General features: G+C 42.0%; 2 protein-coding genes across 3 annotated transcripts; both read right to left on the bottom strand.

The window, feature by feature from the left end:
• Positions 1-121: 121 nt before the first annotated feature.
• On the bottom strand, positions 122-5,935 carry LOC306796416 (ubiquitin thioesterase OTUB1-like). Its single transcript, XM_079295317.1, has 7 exons — positions 5,861-5,935; positions 4,619-4,680; positions 3,974-4,072; positions 3,689-3,807; positions 3,005-3,089; positions 1,047-1,241; positions 122-706 (listed from the first exon to the last, which is right to left on the bottom strand). Exons 1-7 carry the CDS (start codon positions 5,901-5,903, stop codon positions 509-511), a joined length of 801 nt encoding a protein of 266 aa, XP_079151443.1. The 5' UTR covers positions 5,904-5,935; the 3' UTR covers positions 122-508.
• A 719-nt stretch (positions 5,936-6,654) lies between these two features.
• Positions 6,655-21,597, bottom strand: nectin4a (nectin cell adhesion molecule 4a). 2 transcript variants are annotated; one of them, XM_079295276.1, is made up of 11 exons: positions 21,317-21,597; positions 17,476-17,673; positions 16,778-16,945; positions 14,603-14,881; positions 13,953-14,070; positions 10,962-11,116; positions 10,701-10,857; positions 10,290-10,365; positions 9,918-9,980; positions 8,916-9,104; positions 6,655-8,781 (listed from the first exon to the last, which is right to left on the bottom strand). In XM_079295276.1, exons 1-11 carry the CDS (start codon positions 21,369-21,371, stop codon positions 8,392-8,394), a joined length of 1,848 nt encoding a protein of 615 aa, XP_079151402.1. In that variant the 5' UTR covers positions 21,372-21,597; the 3' UTR covers positions 6,655-8,391. The 2 variants fall into 2 exon arrangements, with proteins under 2 accessions (XP_079151402.1, XP_079151403.1); XM_079295277.1 differs by having other exon boundaries at positions 8,940-9,104.
• Between the last annotated feature and the right edge of the window lie 321 nt (positions 21,598-21,918).

The following is a 21,918-nucleotide window of genomic DNA, read 5'->3' as shown; positions in this document are numbered from 1 at the left end:
TTTTATCTGTTTAATTTTCCAACAGGAATTCTATTTTTCCACTGCTGTAAGTGATTCATTGATAATGTAACGTATCATTTGTTACACTTCAATCTGACTCCTTAGAAAAAAAGACAAGAAATAAGATGTAAATCCCTTTAATAAAACTCAATGAAACGCAGTATAACAAAGGAAAATAATCCAACATAAAGCAAGTAGATAACATTTACAACCACAAAAAAAAATCAAAAAAAAAACCTGTACAACTCTAAATGCCTGGAGTCACTTCTATTTTTTTTTTCCCAAAGATTTTTTAATTAACCATTTTGTGATGACTGAGGATAGACTTGGGAGTTTGGGGCGAGAGGGGTAAGGGAGGCATGTAATGTGATTTTATCTTTTTCAAATACACGAGTGTAGTATTATACACAGATGTATGCTTCATCAACGTGGCTGCTGAATTATTTTTTTTAACCCACTGCTGTACCGTACAGCAGGAGGAGAATGAGGTGGGCTGTGGTTAGGAGTGTTATTTGTACAAGATGTCGTAATGGCCAGGTCTATAGAGGAGGAAGATGCGTGGGTCACCGCCTTCAGGGAAAACGTGGTGATTGACTGTTCCTCCCTCTCCTCTATCCATGTACTCCACCAGGATGGATACGTTTAGGGCCTGGGCTAAGGCGATGATGTGAATGTGATCACTTTCTTTAGACATGGGCTCTACCTCCTTTAAAAAGAAAAACATTAAGTGTCAGTATGTATTCACAGAACTTCAGTGGTTAGATACTGAACATTGCAATCTATTCTACATTGTCAGCTGACTGTACTCTTTTTATGCAACACAAAGCTTCATATGCTGTGTAACATATTGATCCATCATTTTAATATGCGTGTGCATGCCCCTAAAACCAAGTGTAATAGTGACACTTTCCAATGTGGCGACCATGTTTTCTATTAATGCTTTCACACAAACTGGCAAAAGAGGAAACTGGTTATGAGACCCAGATATGTTTCTCGGGAACTAGAAGTAAATCTTAAGTTCAAAGTAAAAACTTAAAAAAACGCACCTGCTGACAGAACTCCTTGACAGAGCGTCCTCCCTCTATGAAGTGCTGAAAGAAACCATACTCTCGCTGCAGGTAGCCTGAGGTGAGCAGCCGCAGGTACACGACCACATAGTCTGACACGTTTTGGTCATTGAAGGAGTTCAGCAGCTCCTGCAGGCTCGGCTGTTTCTCACACAGTTCGATCAGGTCCATGAACTTGGAGGAAAGACATTATTTACATAATTTAGATACGGACATGTCCATCATGTGAAATTTCTGTCCGACTGGTCAAATCTAGTCCGCCTGTCTGCTCCAGCAGACCAAACGCAAGTGACCATTCAGAGTTGGCAGGGCATCGAGCAAATTACAGTTAACAGTGTCACAAACCTAATTCAACAAGATACACTGTGCGTGCTTTGATCAGGGCTGTGCGGTAATCTATCGCCTTTCAATAGAATTGTAGTGTGTTGAAGTCATATCGAGATATCGTGACACACAATTTTGTCATCTAAACTGATAACAAGCACATATGAACTCAAATTGATCAGGATATCGACAGTGTAGTTAAATCAACCTCCGTACTTTTCGGACTATAAGCCGCTACTTTTTACCCCACGCTTTGAGGCGTCGGCTTATAGTCCGGTGCGCTTTATAGACGGATTTTTCCGTAGCTTTTCTCCGCCACAACAACAACAACCGCAACTTCCGGTTCCGGTCTAACACAACATTTACTAGCTCCCGACACAGAACAGTTGCTACCAGCAACCCCTCTGGTACCAGCTGTTACTGACAGGGTCGCTACAATATGGATGAAGTACCTTTGACCTACCTCTCACTAGGACTGTTGACAAAAAAGGTTGAACAGCAAGATGCTTTTAACAGTACATGTCCGACTCGCTAGCTTCTAATCTAATTTTAACATTACGGCCAATGGGGAAATGCTAACCACGATTAGCATTCGCGAATATATAATATATCTTCGTACATCTTTTCATGCAGACATACTTGCATTACAGACTAAGGTCTCTCACGGCTACCAAACAAAAAGCAATGAGGCAATAACTGTTGTTGCTCATAGCTCTGAATAGCTGTTGTGCTCTGAACCGAAAACTTGTTCTACAAAACTTGTTCAAGAGTTTTTTTGTGTGCGTGTTTTTGAGCGAGAGAAATAAATGTTTTGTAGAACAAGTTTTGTAGAACTGGAAAAAAAAAAACTGGAAAAAACGAGTCTGCATTTGGGTCATTGAACACACCACATCATGAACGGGGCAAATCCGCCCTTGAGCTTGTGTTGTCCTCCTCATTGCGCTGTCCCCTTAATCTCATAGTATCCCAGCCTTTCAGAACCCGTTGGTGATGATGGATTCTTTCACACTGTTCCGGGCTGTTAGGATCCACTGGCAGACTTGAGAAAAAGCTGATCTTCTCTGCTCATAGCTCTGAATAGCATTTACGGCTAACTGGCTTGGCCAGTTGCTGCTAGCACAACAGCTATTCAGAGCTATGAGCAACAACAGTTATTGCCTCATTGCTTTTCGTTTGGTAGCCGTGAGAGACCTTAGTCTGTAATGCAAGTATGTCTGCATGAAAAGATGTACAAAGATATATTATATATTCGCTAATGCTAATCGCGGTTAGCATTTCCCCATTGGCCGTAATGTTAAAATTAGCTTAGAAGCTAGCAACATGTTATGATGTTCATAGAAGAAGACAACTTTAGTACTGTTAAAAGCATCTTGCTGTTCAACGGGGACACCTGCGTCTTATAGACCAGTGCGGCTTATCTATGCACACATTCTTTTTTCTTTTAAAAATCAGCTGGTGCGGCCTATATACCGGTGCGCTCTATAGCCCGGAAAGTACGGTATTGTCTTTTTTGTGAAAAGTCTCATGCTGTTTGCTACTTCAGAATTTCTGCATTGAGGTTTGTCCATTTGCAATAAACAATGAATGTCATTTCTCTTGTCCAAGAAACTTACAGTGTTGTGAAAGTCTTCAATGGTAAACTCAGTGAAGCCCTCTTTAACCAGGTCCTGTTTACTTTTAGTCGCAACTGCTTTGAACCTGTAGAGATAAATTCAATAAAGCTGAGCATATTGCGGCCACCATAGTGTTGGTTAGATTTGAAGTATCACGGAGAACAGTGAAGACAGGACAAACCAACGAAGACTACTGCACACACGTTGTTGCAACCATAACAGGTACGGTGACTCATTCATTCATTCATTCATTTATATATATATCTATTCTATCTCTATATATATATATATATATATATATATATATATATATATATATAGATAGATAGATAGATAGATAGATAGATAGATAGATAGATAGATAGATAGATAGATAGATAGATAGATAGATAGATAGATAGATAGATAGATAGATAGATAGATAGATAGATAGATAGATAGATAGATAGATAGATAGATAGATAGATATAGATATATATATATATATATATATATATATATATATATATATATATAGATCTATATATATATATATAGATAGATAGATATATATAGATATATAGATATATAGATAGATTAGTGCAGTCATGGGAAGACAAAGCTGTACCAAAACAGACTTTAAGGGCCAAAATGACCAAAGTGTGAGAGGCCAATAGCTACTATAGCACAAACTGGGACACTCACTTCTGAAGTTCTTTGCTGTCGTCTAGCAGCGACTCGAGATGTGCGAAGCCAAAGGCTCTGTAGAAACAGTTCCCATCGGGTCGCGTCTTGCGAATGTACGAGTATTGTTTGTGTAGGTCCTGCAGCAAAACCAGAAAAGAATGACAAAATCAAATGCAAAGAGTAGTGGTTTGTAAGCAACATACTGTTTTGTTGCTCTGGATAAAAAGACACCCTGGACTGTGGAGGACATGCACCCTGATGTGGGCGCAGTAACCTCAGACCAGGTGGTGCGGATTGACTCACCTTGATCTTGAGCTGATATACCGTGTCCTCCTCAGCGTACTCCCTCTGCAGCACCGCCAGGTCCTGTCTGTCCGACACTAAGCGGCTACTGTTGGCTATCTAGATACCAACACAAAAAAGTAAATAATTGGGGCATGCACAGTAAGAAACTTCCCTCATGGGTGCGTCTGCCCTGACCAGGCTCTTCTTGTTGTCTGAACAAAGGTTACAATATAGACCCGAAAAAAAGCTGTGCATTTATACATTTCATGATACAGAACTTCATTTTTGTATGCATCATGTTCGCATCATAAAATCTCTTGGTTTATTAATAGGTCACAGCTGTGCAGAATAGTATAGTTTCCTGAACAGGTCACAGTCAATGTCAGTTACTGGGCAGTTTTAAAAAGCAGTAATCTGAATTATTATTCTAATTAGCATTTTCTATGGTGTTCAGCTGTATATATATATATATATATATATATATATATATATATATATATATATATATATATATATATATATATATATATATATATATATATATATATATATATATATATATATAAGCAGAGTTTTCTGAATGTTTAACTGGGAAAAAACTGAAAAATAACTTGAATCTGGGAATGTTTTGATTATGCTCCTCAATAAAAAGGGATATCTCACCTCCTGCTGAATTCTGTCCTGTTGAGCAATTATGGCCTCATCATATGCGAGGCAGTTCCCTCCTGAAAGACAAAGATGAATTAGGCCTCAGGTGTATGCCCGTGTTTATGATGCATATCAGAATGGAAAATTGGTCAGGTTTAAATTTCAGTGGAACCATTACTATAGTGTTGGAATGAAATAGGATCAGTGCTGCAGATTTACAATACAGCTGCAAAAAGCAGAAAAGTACACTATTAAATACAGACATGCACCCATGTAACCTAAACCATACAGCTGGATTACCCACAGCATAATCAATACACCTGCAACACCTGTTGCAAAGGTGATTTAAAGAAAAAAAAAATCTAAAACAAGCCTTAAATTAGCACTGATTGGAAGTATCTTGAATCATGTATTTGTTCATGCATGCACAAATAAATCTGGCAGTGTGGTGCCAGGTAGTGGAACAACCTGCACAGACATGTTGCAGCTCCCAAAGAAAGGGCTTCAACGGTGGCAGAGGGTTAGTGCCTTCAGTGACACTTTAGTAAGTTGTGTAAAATCCTGTATATTAATGTGTTTCTGTTTGTTTATCTTTTATTGTCTTGACATTAAAAAGAGACATAAGAGTTGTCCTTGTCTGTGAAACCAACATTACACTCACGTAAATAACAAACACCATCAAATGGGTGACGTTATGTATTAAAAACGTAATATAATGAAGACAATAATAAAGCATCTACGAAGGCGACTGCATGTTCTATTCCCGTTTTCATCACATGCCGTCACCACACGCAACCACAGACGGATTCAGCCATATTCAGCAGTTAACACGAAAACAACTTAATCCACAACACCAGCTAGCGTCAGTCAGTCAGCTCAGCTAGCTCGACCTGTGCGTAAACAAAACACATTCTCGCCACGACGAATGTGGTCGTGTTAGCAAGCAAACACGGGGAGTCCTGCAGTTAATATTAAAGTATAGTTTTAACATTTCCTTTGGTAAAAAACTCTGGGACTGTCACGTACGGTTGCCCTGTCAGTAACTAAACAAGCGTTTTCTCTTTGTGTAGCAATGGTAGCTAGCTAACGTTATCCAACAAGCTCTGGCCTCTGTCTCCCCCTCATCGCTGCATGTCAACCGCCTTCACTGCGGAGAAGGCAGCGGCTGAAACACACTCGTGGAGACGTGGGCTTCGCTTGCGAGAGAAATGATCGCGCTGTTAGTTGGATAGTTTATGTTGGAACCGTTTCTCTCACCCTCCACCTCTCCCTGTGATGATTCCTGCTGCTCCTCCGCCATCTTAGCTATCGAGATCTGTTTCCTCCTTCTGCATGACCTCATTCGTTACACACTTCCGGGCTAGTCTTATTTGTGTTTGTTTGTTTGGTTTTTAACAGTGGTACATCCTTTCATGTCAAGGCCCTCTAAGCAGAATGGGGTTTACACCAAACTATTAAGCACATTCTCCCATTGTGATAAAACCCTTATCATTGAACATCCAACTTTACCTTACTTTATAAGAGGGCTGGATTACCAGCAACTCAAAGTGGGCAAATGCCCCCAAGGCTCCCGGACCCCTCGGGGTCACACTGTGTTTGCTGTGTTGTAAATTGGTTTGTGGTCATTTAATTAAGTGTAAATTAGTTTGGTACGGGTTTGTTTGGTACAACTAAAATGATAACATGTGGTGTCCTCACATATTATTACCAGTTATGTTCTTGCCTTGTATGGTCCTGTGTCAAAATCTAGTTTGTAGTTGATGTTATGCGCAGATGGTGTTTTTTCTTGAATTCATTTGTACTACAAGCTCACCTTAAACTGCACACCAAGCATAATGTAACAGGACACATAGACTACGCACCTAGAATTTGAGGAACGGTCAGTCAGGCCCACGGCTCATTCGGTCCTTTAGAATGGCCCTGCCCAGGGCACATTAAGCCCTGCAAAAGTTCAACAGGAGTCTCAACAAACAATTCGCAGGTAAGCCAGAATAAATGTCAGTGTACTTTCCCCTATTTACAAAAGAAAATAGTTTTAGTTGGCATCAAAGTCTTACAAAACACATGCACATTTATTTCCAACCCATCAATACAAGCAGATACCCATACAAGCCCTTAAAATAAATGAGAATCCAGAAAGGAAGATCCTTTTTTTTTCACAATCACAGTGGAATGCAGAGTCTTTCATCGTTCTGTCGTTTTGCATTAGGCTAATTCAGGTCCCTGCACTTTCCAGCAGTAAACATCAGGGGGCACTGTCTACAGCAAATACAAAACACCACTTGCAATGGTACACATTTGTGTTGTATCTACAGAAGACAACATAAAGTATGTATACATGTGAGAACAAAATAATACTTCATAATTGCCAAAAAAGCAAAAGTGATTTTTTTCATATTTTCCCGATGGTACTTTGTTTCCCATATCGGGGCTGTAACAGAACCCAACACTGATGTATACAAAACGTATCCACTATTATTCATCTACAGATAAATAATACATGTTTGGTTTTGCCACAATACTAACAATCTGTACCGGTTTATGTCAAATTCTCCTTGGAAAAGGCATCTTCTTGTCTTGGATGTTGAAAAAAACCCAGCTGGCAGAAGAAACGTTGCGACGTACAGATACAGTAAGCTATTCATGGCAGCCTTCCTTTGTCTCTATGGTCGTGTTAAAGATGTATTCACAAAGGCACGCAATCGGTTGAAAAAACTAAAGTAAAATTAAAATGTACATTGCAAACATGTGGTATTTTTTTCAGCTTTCATCCACTTTGTATGTGTGTGCATACATGGAGGTACACAACATTTATACACACTTTATTGAGTGTGTGTGTTTAATATGTTAAAAGTACCATCCTCGCATAGCAGCCTGAACAGGGGACATTCGTTATCAGTCTGCTATATGTGCATGCTTTACTATTTACTGTATTGATGATTTGAAAAATATATATAAAAGCATCTTTGGACAGAAATCATTTGCATATTTGTCCAGATTTACAGATCACCAAATCACGACATGTATATCGGACACATTTTCGTGTTTTGTCTGTATGAAGCCTTTATCTGATCCAAAATGTCTCAGTGCTTAAAGTCAAAGGCAAAAGGACAGCAAGACAATGTGAAGGTATGCATGTTGCAGGTGTGGCAAGACAGGAACAACCCCACGGTTTGGATCAGATCCCAAACTGTGTTGTGTAAGGGAACCTAACACAGGTATACAGTTACTGAAACACTGAATTCCACTCCAGCATGAATCCTCCCTCCTTACAGAGGTGTTGCAATGTATGCTGATGTACCAATTTTCCCACAGACTCCACCACTCCTCCTGAATTTTGTCGATTTCCTATTCATTTCGACACCCCCCACAAAAAGTATGTCAGCTGCATTCACCTGTTCGTTACAGAGCAACAGATTGAGAAAGACCAGCAAGGAATATTGTCTGCGGTTAAACACTGTAGTAGCTGCACTGGAAATACTGCGACATTGTCTTTGTTTGTGCCAGTAATTCCGAGGAATACACAACATCCGGCAGACATTTGACATCCAGAAATATCCAGGAGATGCTTCAGAGTAGAGCTTTTCTTTTTAAGATTGTATTCTATTGCACCATGTTCCCACACAATAAAAAAAGATGCAGCATTGCAGTCAAGATGCAGATTGTTCATACCTGACCACACAATGTTTTTCTTGACTGAAACCAAACATTGCCTGTGTATTTGAACCACCTCCAAGACCAGAGCTGGCCAGTGTTGCAGTTTCACGTGTTATTTTCCCAGCTGCCTGCTAAACTATCTGGGCCTTGTGGATCAGGGAGGCATGAGGACTGACCACGGTGGAGCTTGGCCGGGGTTTGGGTCTGAGTGTACCATTAGTCTGCAGGTAGTGTGGACTGTGAGCCTCGGACACCGGGGAGCTGTTGGTCTCGCTGTCCTGGTCATCGGGATGCTCCTGACTGGCGGGACCCCCCAAACCTTCATCTATTTCATCCTCGTCGTCTGTTACCGGTGGGTAGTTGCAGCTCAGAGGAGGCTGCTGTATCCTGGCGACGCCTCCTGGCTGTGAACCCCCATCTGTTGGGATAATGGCGCTGCCGTTCGGCTGTCTTCCAATCTCAGTGGACTGTATCCTTGGGACGGCTGATGGCGTGAGGGGAGGGTGGAAACGAGTTTCCTGCTGCAACAACACGGAGCAGACACACTTTATAATTGCAACATCATCAGGTAAGTATGAAGAGGCTGATAATGCATTCCACAATTTGGTGCGATCAGGCTTTGACACTTAATACGCATGCACAAAGACACACTTACTAAAGAAATAGCGCTGTTTCTCACGTATGTCTCCACTCTGAGTCGGTTCTCCTCGTCTCTGTCCAGAGGCCTGTCTCTTCCCCTCCGCGTGTTGTTGTGCAGGACTGGCCTGCCCAGGTAGTCAAACGCCCCCCCTCCTCCCCGTCCACCTGAGAGAGTAGATCGGCTGTCACGGCAGTTCGCCTGCTCCTGTCAGCGCGGGAATCACTGATCAGTATTCCCTCATTCACTGATTAGATGCACAGATGGTATTGTCTTTTGCACCCTTATTGTAAGCTGAAGTGACTTGAAGCGGTATTAATTGGAAGGAGGTCAAGTCGTACTGAGATCATTTACTTCTAAAGCTAATTAATCAATTAAAGCAACAGTTCAACACTTTGGGATATGCACTTTCTTGGCTAGAGTTAGATGAGAAAATGGATACCACTCTTGTATCTGTGAGTTGGAAATAAAGCTACAGTTAGTCTGGAAACATGTGGAGACCGCTAGCCTAGTGGTAGCAACTCTACGGGCCCTTTAAGAAATATTGTCTCCAGCTCAAGATCAAAAGGGCTCGTCATGTAAAATGACATTAGATGATATAACACTTTCAGATTTCTGAATAATGTCCTAATAACTTCCAAGATGCCTCTTATAAAGAACTACGCAGTTGGGAATTACCATAGGAAAATAAATGTGTATACCGGTACTTCCAATCAAGTGCTTCTCAGTCATTGGAAGCTTACGTAAGGAGGTTAGTGCACGTCAGCTCAACATGCACAAATGTTGATTTTGTCTACAAACAAGTATGTCAACACACATGAAAACTTAAGTTCACAATAATAAACGGAGAAAATAACCTTCTACAGAACACCATGGTTCACGTCAGCAGTATGACAACACGAAATAAATAAAAAATGTAAATTAGCTTTTTAGAATTTAGCCGTCTGGCATCTGGGCAGTAAAGCCTCAGTCACCCAGCCCTGGCCCTGCGTGCAGAGTTAGATTGATATTTAGACTGACCCCGAGGGAAGACAGGCTGGTCCTCAAGGTTCCCTCCACCTTCAGAGGGATGTTTTCCTCTGTCTGCAATGAAAAGAAGCAGACGGCTGGATTAGATGTGGCACTGGAAAAAAAAGAAAAAAAGTCCATGCCTTTTCAAAACTTCCAAACCAACTCACTTGGAAGCAGTGACAGATGACAGACAAGATGCTGTCATTTGACTGCCACAGTATTATGTATTCATCACACCACATATTCTAAATAAGGATCCTGGAATAAACCATGATGTGAAACTTATGGGACCGGCAGCCTGAATCAGGTCGCGCAGACACACGAGACGATGCTGCAGTAGGACGGTACGCTCAGTGTGAAAAGAATAATTCAGTCTCGTACCGTTCCTCTGGCGTCTGTGCTGACGGAGTTCACTCTCCTGAAAGACGCTTGCCTGGAGAGAGTGCTTATTTCCTCACTGTGAGAAACGACAGACAGAGATCAAAGATATATCACTGTGTACGTTTTTATGTAGTTCACACTGCATATTTATATTTTTTTTATTTTGTGTTCATGCCTATTTTTTGCTTTTATTTTGCACATCCAGCACACACACTCATTAATCAAATGAATTTCACACTTTGTGTTCCTCTAATTCAACTTAACACGCTCTACTGTTGTTACTGTCAGATGTGATGTGCTTAATAACCCTGATTTGCTCCATTCTTAGTTGTTATTATTCGCTGCGGAGATCATTCAGGTTTCATCTCGTCCTATCTCATCTTGATTTAAAAATTTATAAAATCAACATACTTCCTCACAGTGAGCTCCCTCTCCAGCCTTTTGTTCTTGCGTTTGTGATGACAAATGAGGGTGATGACGATGATGAGCATCAAGATCAGCAGCCCCCCGGCTATGCCCCCCACGATGATTATCAGCATGTTTTCAATCCCGCTCTCCCTCGGGGATACTGTCAAACGGAGAGTCGGAAGGGAAGTTGGCAGGATTAGATGGATGCACACATTTATTCTCAGAGTAAAGTCAGTATGTGATGTTGATGTTGCTGTCATCTACCTCCCACACCAATCTCCACCTCCGCCTTGCCTACTCCCACGCCATTCTTCGCCACACACTGGTAGGTCCCTCCATCTGACAAGCTTAGGGGTCGCCCAAAAACTAGTGTTCCATTAGGGTGGGGGATGACACCCTCCGGCAACTCTCCCCCCATTCTGCATACAGAAACAAAAGAAAGATTAACCCTTGTGCCTCACTTGGGACAATTTTGGCTTTTACATTTTTGTCTGTGTTAACACATAGGCATACATTTTGGCAAGATTGTGAGGTTTTTTTTTCAAATTTTGGAAGTTCACCCTTTAGCGCCTATAATAAAACACAGACACTCACAAAATATCCCCAATAAAACCAAATAAAAACGTCCGTCACAGAATAAAACCATGCCTTCTCTTAAATCAGACTTCTAATCTAGAGCTCTGCCTTTCCAAAATGTACTATTTTCCACCAGATTGAGGCATTTTCTCATGTTTGCACTATGGGGCAAATACATGCTGTTTTCCTGGTTTCCTTCACACACACAAAAAAAAAATCAACAACATGGAATTCAGTGTAAGTGAAACACAATATTGATATGTAGTATTTAAGCAGTTTTAAGAAGAGGCCATTTGTATAAGGTAATAAGTGGGAATCATTGACATATCCCAGCCAGACGAGTGCTACTGAATACTGAAAAGCCTCCCCCACTCCCCCCTCTCAAAAAATGGGAATTCCACAAATTCCTTCCACAAATTCCACAAAATTCCACAAAAACAATAGATACATAACCCCCGTCTTTTTCTGAACTCCTCTCTGCACAGAGTCCCTTAAGAAGCTGCCATTTCATTTCCTTTGTTCAGCCATGTTGCTCATGCTGACCACACCACCATTTCTGCTTTTTGTTCTTTTATGATTCGTTTCTGTCGCACATGATGAATTAGTGAGCGAGGGTAACTCTGCATTTATTTATTTATCGACATAAAAAAACGTTTTATACTTTTTACAACAATATCTTAACAATGGCACTTAGTTGATTGAAACCACTGCACAATTCCTGGCAGAGTGACTCAGGGGAGATGTGTAGGAAACGTCGATGAGCAACACAGTCCAGGGTGTTGCCTCAGTGTTGTTGTTTTGAGGGCATGCCTTGAGCTTAATCTCCGCCTATTCACATGATCAACCTGCATTGCCCCAGAAACACTGGCTCTATTCCCACTTTTATAGGATGCACTGAAGCAAACCTAAGTTCCTATTCACAGAGGCTTCACTAAGAAGAGGAACTGTCTGTTTCACATGAAACAACTCCCCGATAACATCTCACTCAAATTTACACATTGTGCTTCCTCTTCCTTCTCTCTCCGACCCTCGGCCCACCCCAACCATTCTGTAATCCTGCTCCCACTAGTTCACCTCTGCTCATCCCTTTCGCTTTTTCTTCTCATCCCCCTGTAGCTCCCTCCTTCGTGCGAAACTGTCTCATCTGTCTGCTCTCGGGACAAGCTGCAACACGACACTGTGACACCAGCTATTACTTCACCCGCCGCCTTTTATTGACAAAGCCAACAGGTTCGCCCACTGCAGCAGCTGCTAACACATTTGTATCTGTGTGTGCGTGTTCATGTGAAGGGCCTGCACGAGTAAGGAGAGGTTGCTCATAACTGTCTTTCTCACAAAAACTCATTTTACCAAGGTGTGTTCCTGTGACTAACAGCAATATGTACATCATCACCTTACCAAGCACTTTACATTTAAAAGCGCCTCATCTGTGTGTGAGGAATTCTCCCCTTGGGGCCTAACTGTCACTTCTCATGATTCCATGGGAGACTTGCAGTCACTTTTTGTGGCTCAAGTTTTTTTTTCTCGCCAAACTCTCCGCCACACCCTGAGAATATCTTAATAATGCACCGAAGGGAAACGGCTTACAAATGACACAAGGTGACTCAAGCAGAAGAAGTCCGGCATCTGAGTCAAACCCTCGTCTGGGTTTAAAGCAGCATTTTTACATGACACATGTGACATCTGAGGCTTCCAGTTCCCATTGAAGCATGCAGAATCAGGACGTGACAATGCCAGGACTTGTTTGGTTAAGTGACGTGGAAAGGGCGGAGAACCATCTCCACTACACTGTAAAGTTATTTTAACCTCAAGTATAATCTGTAGATGACGAGGATACATTAACAAGTAATTGATTCTGAATATGTTGGGTAAAGCAGATTTCCTCAAACCTTTTGGGGCAAAGGACCCCTTAAAGGACTCCCGCTTAACCATAACACTTAAATACTTTATCATGATAAACAAACACATTTCAAGTTGAATCAAGTCAAGATAAGATTAGATAATCCTTCATTAATCCCACAGTGGGGAAATCCACAATGTTATATACGTACCTTCTAACGGAGGTTGATCTCATTCAAATCGCATTTGGACTCAACATTTATAGCTTACATTATAAGTAATTGATCTTAAAAGCTTTCAGAAAATGAACAGGAGCGATACTGGCACAGTCCTTGTATATTCTGATATTTCAACCTTGTCCAAAGCTGGCTTTCAGTAAATGCAACCATTCAAAAATATTGAACTTATTGCTGTGTGTCATAGTCTAATCAAAGTTTCTATTGGCCCACAGCTAACATGGGTGGAGTAGTGGACACAATATGCTTTGTTTTATTGATGCAATTGGTCCCCATCTGTGGAGATGCACTTTGTAATGATACAGCACATTTCTGCAGTGAATAACATGCTTTGTGAGAGAGACACGTCGTCTAGTCTGGCGCACGCATTACATTTAAGAAGAGCAGGACTGGAGAAATAGTAAAAAACACCCCAGTCACCTGGAGGTGGTTTTACTTCGTCTGACCTGAGTGACTGAACATCTTTGTACCCTTGAATGGTGGAATTGCAGCAAAATAATTGGTCTAATTACTGGGTTAAGTTAGGAGAAAACATTGACCAGACACATCAGAGTTAGTCACACAAGTACCAGACAGACGGAGAAGGAGGCGGGTCCAACTGTACCTGATCCAGGTGAAACTCTGTGGTTCGGGGTTTCCTCCACTCACACACCTCAGGGCAGCATTCTCCAAACCAATGGACCAGTCTCCATTGTAGCCAGACACCTCTGCGTGCGGAGGGACTGGGAGGAAGAGCAACAATGCATCAGCTTGTTCATGAGGCACGTGAGGGAAGAACAAAAAGACTAAAGACCAGGACCAGATGTATAGCTGAGGCTGACCGGTCAACCTTTTCAACTGATGCAGTTGTATGAAGGACAACTTCCAATGAATGTAATCAAGTATACAGCAACAAAGCCGAGGTCATAGTCATAGGGCCCTGACGATATCCTGTAACCACACAATGATTTTAGGGTTTTAAGACTTTTTGCGGAAAGGGAATTTGAAATGGTAAAGAAATGCAAATGAAACTGAGAGGAAGATAAAGAGCAAAAAGTGATGACGAAGTCTCTTCCTGCTTTGAAGTGAAGCTGACAGTAAAAAGAAAAGAAAATAAAACAGGAAGTAAAGCTGAAAGTGCAACCAATGTTGAAACAGTTGCTTGTTCTTTGCATGTTTTGAATGTGTCCTTTTTTTCTGGACCAGGGGACCAATTCAAACCTTGTTTTTTTTATAATGCAGCACTTCCTCTGTATAATTCTGATGAATACTCACAGTGCACCACCAACTTGCTTCTGAGCCTGCGGGGGCCCGCCATGGTCGGATGCCACACCAGACAGTCCAGCTTCTTGCCGTTCATGCTCCTCAGGGGGTGCAGGGAGTAGTGCGAGGACACCGCCCCGTTGTCGGAGGAACGATTGACGGACTGGCCATTCAGGTCGGTGTCCCAGGAGAGGCGGGGAGGCGGGCGGGCTACCGAGCGACAGGAAGCGGCCTGTCGGTAGGACTGACCCTCCACCAGAATCACAGGGTCCAGGGAGGAGATAGGAACGGCTGGGGGGGGGGGGGTTACAATGTTTGGTCAGAATGAAGACAATGATGATAAGTCAACACATTTAGCAGTTGTTGATGTATACTTAGAATGAAGTGTACACACATTTCCTCAATCAGTGTCTTACTAAGAGTCATTATTCTACACGAACACCGTCTTCCTCAGAATTTAAGTGTTTTAGTCATTTCCCATGAGGGATCTCTTTATTTGTGTTGTTGTCTGTGCTTTTCTCATTTGAAGTGGGTGGGGCTCAGTAAGAGACAGGCGATGTCAAGTCTTTCCTGTCTGTAAGTGTTAAATAATAACTTTATAATAAATAACAATTTGAGTTTCTATTTCTTTCCTTTAACTGTGCTTGTTACTTCTTTATACACATCTACAGAGAATAAAACATGTCTGGGGCCTTTAAACTACTTTAAAAATAAACTAGTCAGCTAACATAACTTGTTATTTATAAAAAAAGATCGAGCCCAGGTTACAAAACTGAAATGGCATGTTCAGCCATGCAAGCCATGATCATATGAAATCACATTATGTTTCCTACGCTGGTGATTATTTGCTTATAAGGATGTAACAACTGCTCAACTTGTCTGTGAAAACCTACTGACAAACAAGGTGATAAGTCAGTATGTTATGTATGTATAACTGATTATGTTTATATTATATTATTATTATTATCAAGCCATGGAGTAAAACTCATTATGTCTTAGAATATGTGGATCACGTTGTGCAAACAGTCATATTGGCAGTGGCGGCAGGCCAATTGAGGGCCATGGGGCCTGGACCCACACAATAACAAAAAGAAGAAAAAAAATTATAATAATAATAAATTCTACAAATTGTCAATATTTGTTTTTGAACTGCGGAATGTACCCAGTAATATGTGTAAAATGTGATATCTGCGCAAAATATTTGCTTTTCCTGCTCGTCCTCTCCGCCTGTGTGCTCTCTGCTCGTGCTCTGTCTGTGTGCACGACACTCTGAGAACACGCAGCTTGGGGGCCTGATCGTTTTGGCCCAAAAGAGACGGGTCTATGAAGCAGTTTAGCCAATTGCTGATTCAAGATATAAATGAGTGACATACAATTTAGCCAATCAGCGCCCTCAAATAGATTAATCTTGGGGCCAGAACGATCAGGCCCCCCTCGCTGCGCGTCCTCGTCAGATTCTGCAGCCAAAGAGCTGATATCAGATCAGCCTGACCTCACAATCAGACAGCAGACTCACGGGAAAGGGAAGCAGTACATGCGAAGCTTCACTAGCTGTACACCAGACAGGTTTGGCGAGCTGGATGACGTCATGCTAATCATTTATTTAGCTTTTTAAAACAACGGGGACGGATCCAGCACGGACAGTTACAGGAGTGAGGGATGAGGAGGTAAGGAAACATGAGAACACCAGGGTAGGGAGTGAGGGATGAGGAGGTAAGGAAACATGAGAACACCAGGACACACATGAGAACTCTGTCAAGCTACATATTATGCAAAGTGAACATCTTTTATTCTACATAGTTGTCCTCAGTCTCATCTTAACTTGGTCATGGAGGCATCAACATGTAATAGAGATGTTAAATTAACAGTGAAAACTCATCATAGCTTAATTTAACATCAGTATTCATAATTACACTTCATGTTTACTTCTCCTGATCTTTACCTCCTATAACAAGGTCCATAGGGGCATCTCAATAAATGAACATGTTATATTATATTATATTATATTATGTTATATAAGTGTTATTTACTGATTGTTTTCGTGTTGGAATACATGTTAAATATTTAACTGCCAAGTAATAATGCGTGTTTGATACTCAAATATTTTTTGCATTAAATCATACACTTCTTGACAAACTTGACTGAGCGAATCTTTTTCGATTGTGTGGCCACGAGGAAGGGACTCACTCCACACGATGAGTGACATCTCTCTGTCAAAGTTGCCGTCGGGGAAGGCGCTGATGCGGCAGATGTATTGCCCCTCATCAGAGACCTCTGAGCTCATGATGACCAGAGACGAGTCCACGGTGGGCTCGCTGCTTTTAAAGCGCACACGTCGAGACCACATCCCAAACGCTGCAGAGAGGCAGAAAAGATGGAGAGAGAGAGAGAGAGAGAGAGAGAGAGAGAGAGGGAGTGTGAGAAAGGGAGAGAGTTAAAAGACCATGTGTGGAAGGATCAGATGTGACACAAAAGAATTAGGCCCACCAAGTTCAAAACGGACCTCAGGGTTTCTTTTGTCACTTTCAGTTCCATACACATGCCTGCACTCTTGCTGAAGATTACATGTACATTCTGGGTGTTTAGTTCAGGGTCTTATCCGGCATCTTTCACACTCACAATGGGTGTAAGCTTCAATTCCTAAATCGTTTAGATGGTTTTAAAAAGCGCTGCCTTTAAGCTCTATTAGTTTTTTAAGCAGTTGTGAACTGAAACTAACACATCAACTTGTAATACCACTAGAACATTTGCTCACTGTAATGAGCATAGAAGATCGAGTGCTATGATAAAGACAGGGGAAGTTGTTACGTGTTAGAATATTCTTTAAGAAGCTTTTTTGAGCATGCGGCAGAGAGAATGCCACAAGAGCCACGGTACCAACTGACCTGTCTGTCCATTAGAATGGTGTGCAAGGATGATCTGCTCCTTAGTGCCGTCATGTTTCTCCTTATACCAGCTGACCTGCACCACCACAGTCTCACCAGGTGGCTGGTAGCGACAGGGCAGGACGGTCTCCGCCTCTGCCAGGGAGAGTATGGAATCGTTTGGAGGGAGATCCACAAAGTCTCCCCATATCACTGTAACTAAAAGAAGAGAGGAGTAAGTAATTATATCGAATGAGAAAGAGATCTGAAATCAGTCATATGGGAGATCCTGAAATTGGCTCTCAGTGTGCAGTCCAGTGACGCCGAACTCAACACCAAATGCCCTCCAGCTCTACTAGATCCCTGAAAGTGACCTTTCACCTACAATTACAATAGCTATAGGAAAAATAGCAGGTCAGGAATGAACGCCATTTGCCAATTCAAAAGAGAGTAGCTATACGAGGAAGAAGCTCATATTACAAAAGCATGTGCACCTCCCCCTGAAGAATGTGGTGTAGCCTTTATCTTGGCTGACCATAGGCTGCGTAGAGCAAATTAAAGAAAAGTCACATTCATTTTGGTCCAATCTTCTTCTTCGTCAGTGTAGTTGATTAAAGGTTCGCTACGACATTCAGAGCATAATTATAGCAGTAAACAACTATTAGCTCTGTAAAGATATCGTGTAGTAATGTCTACCTGAGCAGGGAATGAACTCCTTCTCCCTCTGTGTGTGTTGTTATTTGAGTTTCTCTGCTTTGATTACTTAGCCGGGCCGGCCGTGTGTGCCTTTTAGTGCATGTTAGTGCACGTGAGCGTGCTCCACTGGCTAACTCATGGCCGCCGCTCTGCACTGCGCTCATACGGCGTTCACGGCTGATAACGTCAATGCAGAAGCGTAGCGCTAACCCTCCGGTCTGCACAACATTGTCGGCTCGGTCAGCACTGTTGCTTTTGTTTGCCCTTTTTGTGCTGTTGGCCCCATTAGCTGCTTGCCGCCATCTCAGCCGTCTCCATGTTGAGATCCGTGTGGAGGCAATAGATATGCTCGGAATTTAGTATTGAGCACTTTTAAGGATTTACTTTAAAGGAAAAGTTTGAAATGCCGCTTGCTTTCGTCTTGAGTTTTAGATGAGAAGATGTAAACCATGCACTCTCATATCTGTCCGTTAAATATGAAGCTACAGCCAGCAGCGGATTAGCTTAGCATTAAGGGCCTCCTCCCACTCTCGAGACAGGAGAGCAAATAAAGCATCCTTCCCGATGTCTAAATTTGTGTTTCTTAATGTTTCAAAGTTTCAGGCCTATGGTTTCATGAAATACGGATACACAGTCTTCAAAAAAGTTGAATGTCTATTGAATTTGGTATAAATATCACTGCATGTATGACAATACATATTCAGACTGAAAGAATTTAAATTCACAGACGGGGTTCAGAGAGTCCACACAGAGTGAAGACGGACAGGAGGGAGGAGAGAGAAAAGTAGTTGTCGATCAGAAGAAGCACAAGGGAAGATATGTCGCTTGACTCGTTGTTCGAGATGAGCTTTCACAGCAAACTAACTGAGGTTTACCTCAGTGTCTGGACAGAGTGAGCCTTTCAAGGCCTCAGGAAACACACAAGACACAAAACACACACAAGTGTGTATTGTGTGTTTCACAATGCAACATTACAAACCACAAACACTAGCGTGCATCTCTACTTTTCTTTTTTCAGTTTTTGCCGCTCTTCTCCCCTTCTGTTTGATGTAGACCAACTACAATGAGTCAGATGATATCTTTTGCTGTCCTCCAGCAATCTCTCGGGGGGGCTATTCGTCTTGGCACACTGGCAAAATAAAATTATGTGTTGTGAAAGTTCTGCTAATGCAAATGAGTGGAATAATTTCCACCTAAAAGCCCGGACAGGTGATTCATCATCATGGTACTATATCACTGCTCTTGACATCAGCCTTGTGCTGTTGCTGGTGATTGATTCCCTTTCTGGGGGTGCAATGTTCTGATGACCATGACACTGTTGGGTGGTTTACACCCAAACACCAATAATAAATCTCTGACTCTGTTTTCACAAGTTTATATTTTCAGTTTCACTGCTGTTTGATCAAGATCTAGTTTTGAAAGTATGCAAGTCACCGTTGAGTTGCAAATATTAGTGGCAGAATTGTTCTCTCGTCTCTAAGTTAATGGATTTTGTTTTCTGTGAGTCTGTGGTTAACGCAAGCTTAAGAGATTTAAAAGTTTTGTTCTGCGACATAAATAATGTCAGTAAACATCCCGGGAATTTGAAGGTTTCGCGTGTTTTGAAAAAGGCGGCTAACGAGTGGCTAAATCAGACCACGGAGGCTTTGCTGCCTTGTGTGCATACTGGCACTCTCGCGTTGGAAGCTTGCTGGTGGTGATGTTGAAGTCATGCGACCGTGGTGTAGTTCACTTATAGCCTAGCGTTAGCGTTTTAGCCCTGCCGAATGTACTTACGCTTCAAAAGTGGTGTTAATTTGTGACTAATATTTTGCTGAACACAATGTGTAAGCATGATCTTTTTTTTTTTTTTGTAACAACCTAAAATCAGATGAAATCCCATGAACTGTTTGTCGAGGGAACCAAGTCAGAAATCGAAGTATTTGACATATTGACATGTTGACCTGAAGATGGCGCTCGATAAAAAAATGAAAGGCCGCGCTAAAGCAGTTCAACCTGAGGGGGGAATTCATGTTTAAATGTTGCTGAGACACACCAAGTGTTAATACACTGTCCGTCACACACTGGATTTTAATGATCCACATGGATTTCCCGTTGAAACATTGTCAGTCGTTCCAAAACAGCCAACGTAACTCGTACCACGTTCACAGGTCTGGCTGCTTGCGTGTCTTATACTGAGCAGTTCTTACAGGTGTTGATTCAATATGTTCAGATATGTCAGTGGGTATACGTGATTCATGCATTTACCAGCAGACCTGATGAGTGTACTCTGCAGACAGGTGTGTTTCTCCATGGATGTGTGTGTGGTGTGTTTGTCACCCTGAGGTTTCAGACGTACGGTGGAATCTGCCTGTGCTGCATTACTGGACTAACACTCCACCTATATCTGCCTTCATGTATGAGATTGAAAACGTTTTTTTCCATCATTCTCTGACATTGTGTAAGTACGGTATTTGAATTGTGGGCAGATTCGTATCAAGCTCAACTCTTTGATAAGTAACAGGCTGATAAACTGATTAATGTGAATGTGATGTTAAATTAAGATTACAGGGTTACAACAAAGTTACTAATGTGTAGAATATTCAAGTTCAAAACAGTAGACAGACCTACTGCATTTACAACACACACACACACACACACACACACACACACACACACACACACACACACACACTCTTACTAGAAAGGCCTTCGAACACAGGTTCCCTGAATCAGAGAGGAGGGGATTTGATCAACAGCAACCTGTTTTTCCAGAAATGTCAGTGGTGTTTCCTTTAACAGCACTGCTCCAGCTAAGCTTAAGACAAGCGGGTCCACTGCCCCGAGTGTACAGAACTTGGCTTATGAATATGCATGAGATACTGGAGGAAGGAAGGTTTAAGCAAGAAAACTAAAGGTCACATCTTAAACAGCTATCTTTTCTTAATTTGTAATCTTCTTCTAAACACATTCAGTATGTTGCAATGGTATCATGAACAGGCCTATTGGTATGATATGGATATATGAAACAGCCTACAATGAGGTCACTGCATAATTGTTGTTGAGAACTGACCATGAAGGAATATCACATCTGCCACCAGACAGGATAAAGACACAGACATGCTGTAAACTCTTAAAAAGAACACTATATTTATGCATGATATCACTGCAGGGAAAGCCTTCTCACCAAAGATCCAGAGGACACAGAGACACACAGACAGTCTGGTCGGCAGAGGTGCCATTCTCCTCGGCAGTAATTGTTAGCTGTGCACAAGCTGGGACAATTTCAGCAGTGAAATACAGCTCATCAGTCCAGGTAATGGTATCCTAAATGGCAGGCATGCATGAAGCACTGAGGCGGACTCATGCCTCCATCCTTGATCCCTTCCAAAGTCCCGTCCGGGGCGAGGAATATGTTACAGCTGTAAAAACTCAGTCCTTGTGGAAAGTGTAAGTCCTCTCAGTTTGGTTGCGTGTTGTTTTGTCAAGCACATGCCATCATGTTTGCCCTTCAGAAAAAAAGGAGGAGCAGCTTTACCTGTTTGAGATACACCTGTTGGAGCTACACCTCTCTCTCTCTCCCCCTCCCTCCCTCTCTCTCTCTCTCTCTCTCTCTCACACACACACGGACCTACCCACAAACACACGCACTTCGGCACCAAAGTCACCAGTCCGGTTCGGTGAAGGCAACTTGACAGTTATTTACTCGTCTTTACATGCTCTGCTCAAAGGAGAGGCAGGTGAAAGGCAGACATTAGAAGTCAGTCAAAACAGCGTTAATAGCCTGCT

The sequence above is a fragment of the Melanostigma gelatinosum genome (assembly GCF_949748355.1).
Source record: "Melanostigma gelatinosum genome assembly, chromosome: 23".
NCBI classification, from domain to species: Eukaryota; Metazoa; Chordata; class Actinopteri; order Perciformes; family Zoarcidae; genus Melanostigma; species Melanostigma gelatinosum.
The sequence above is the reverse complement of the archived record's forward strand: the minus strand, read 5'-3'. Positions and strand labels throughout refer to the sequence as shown.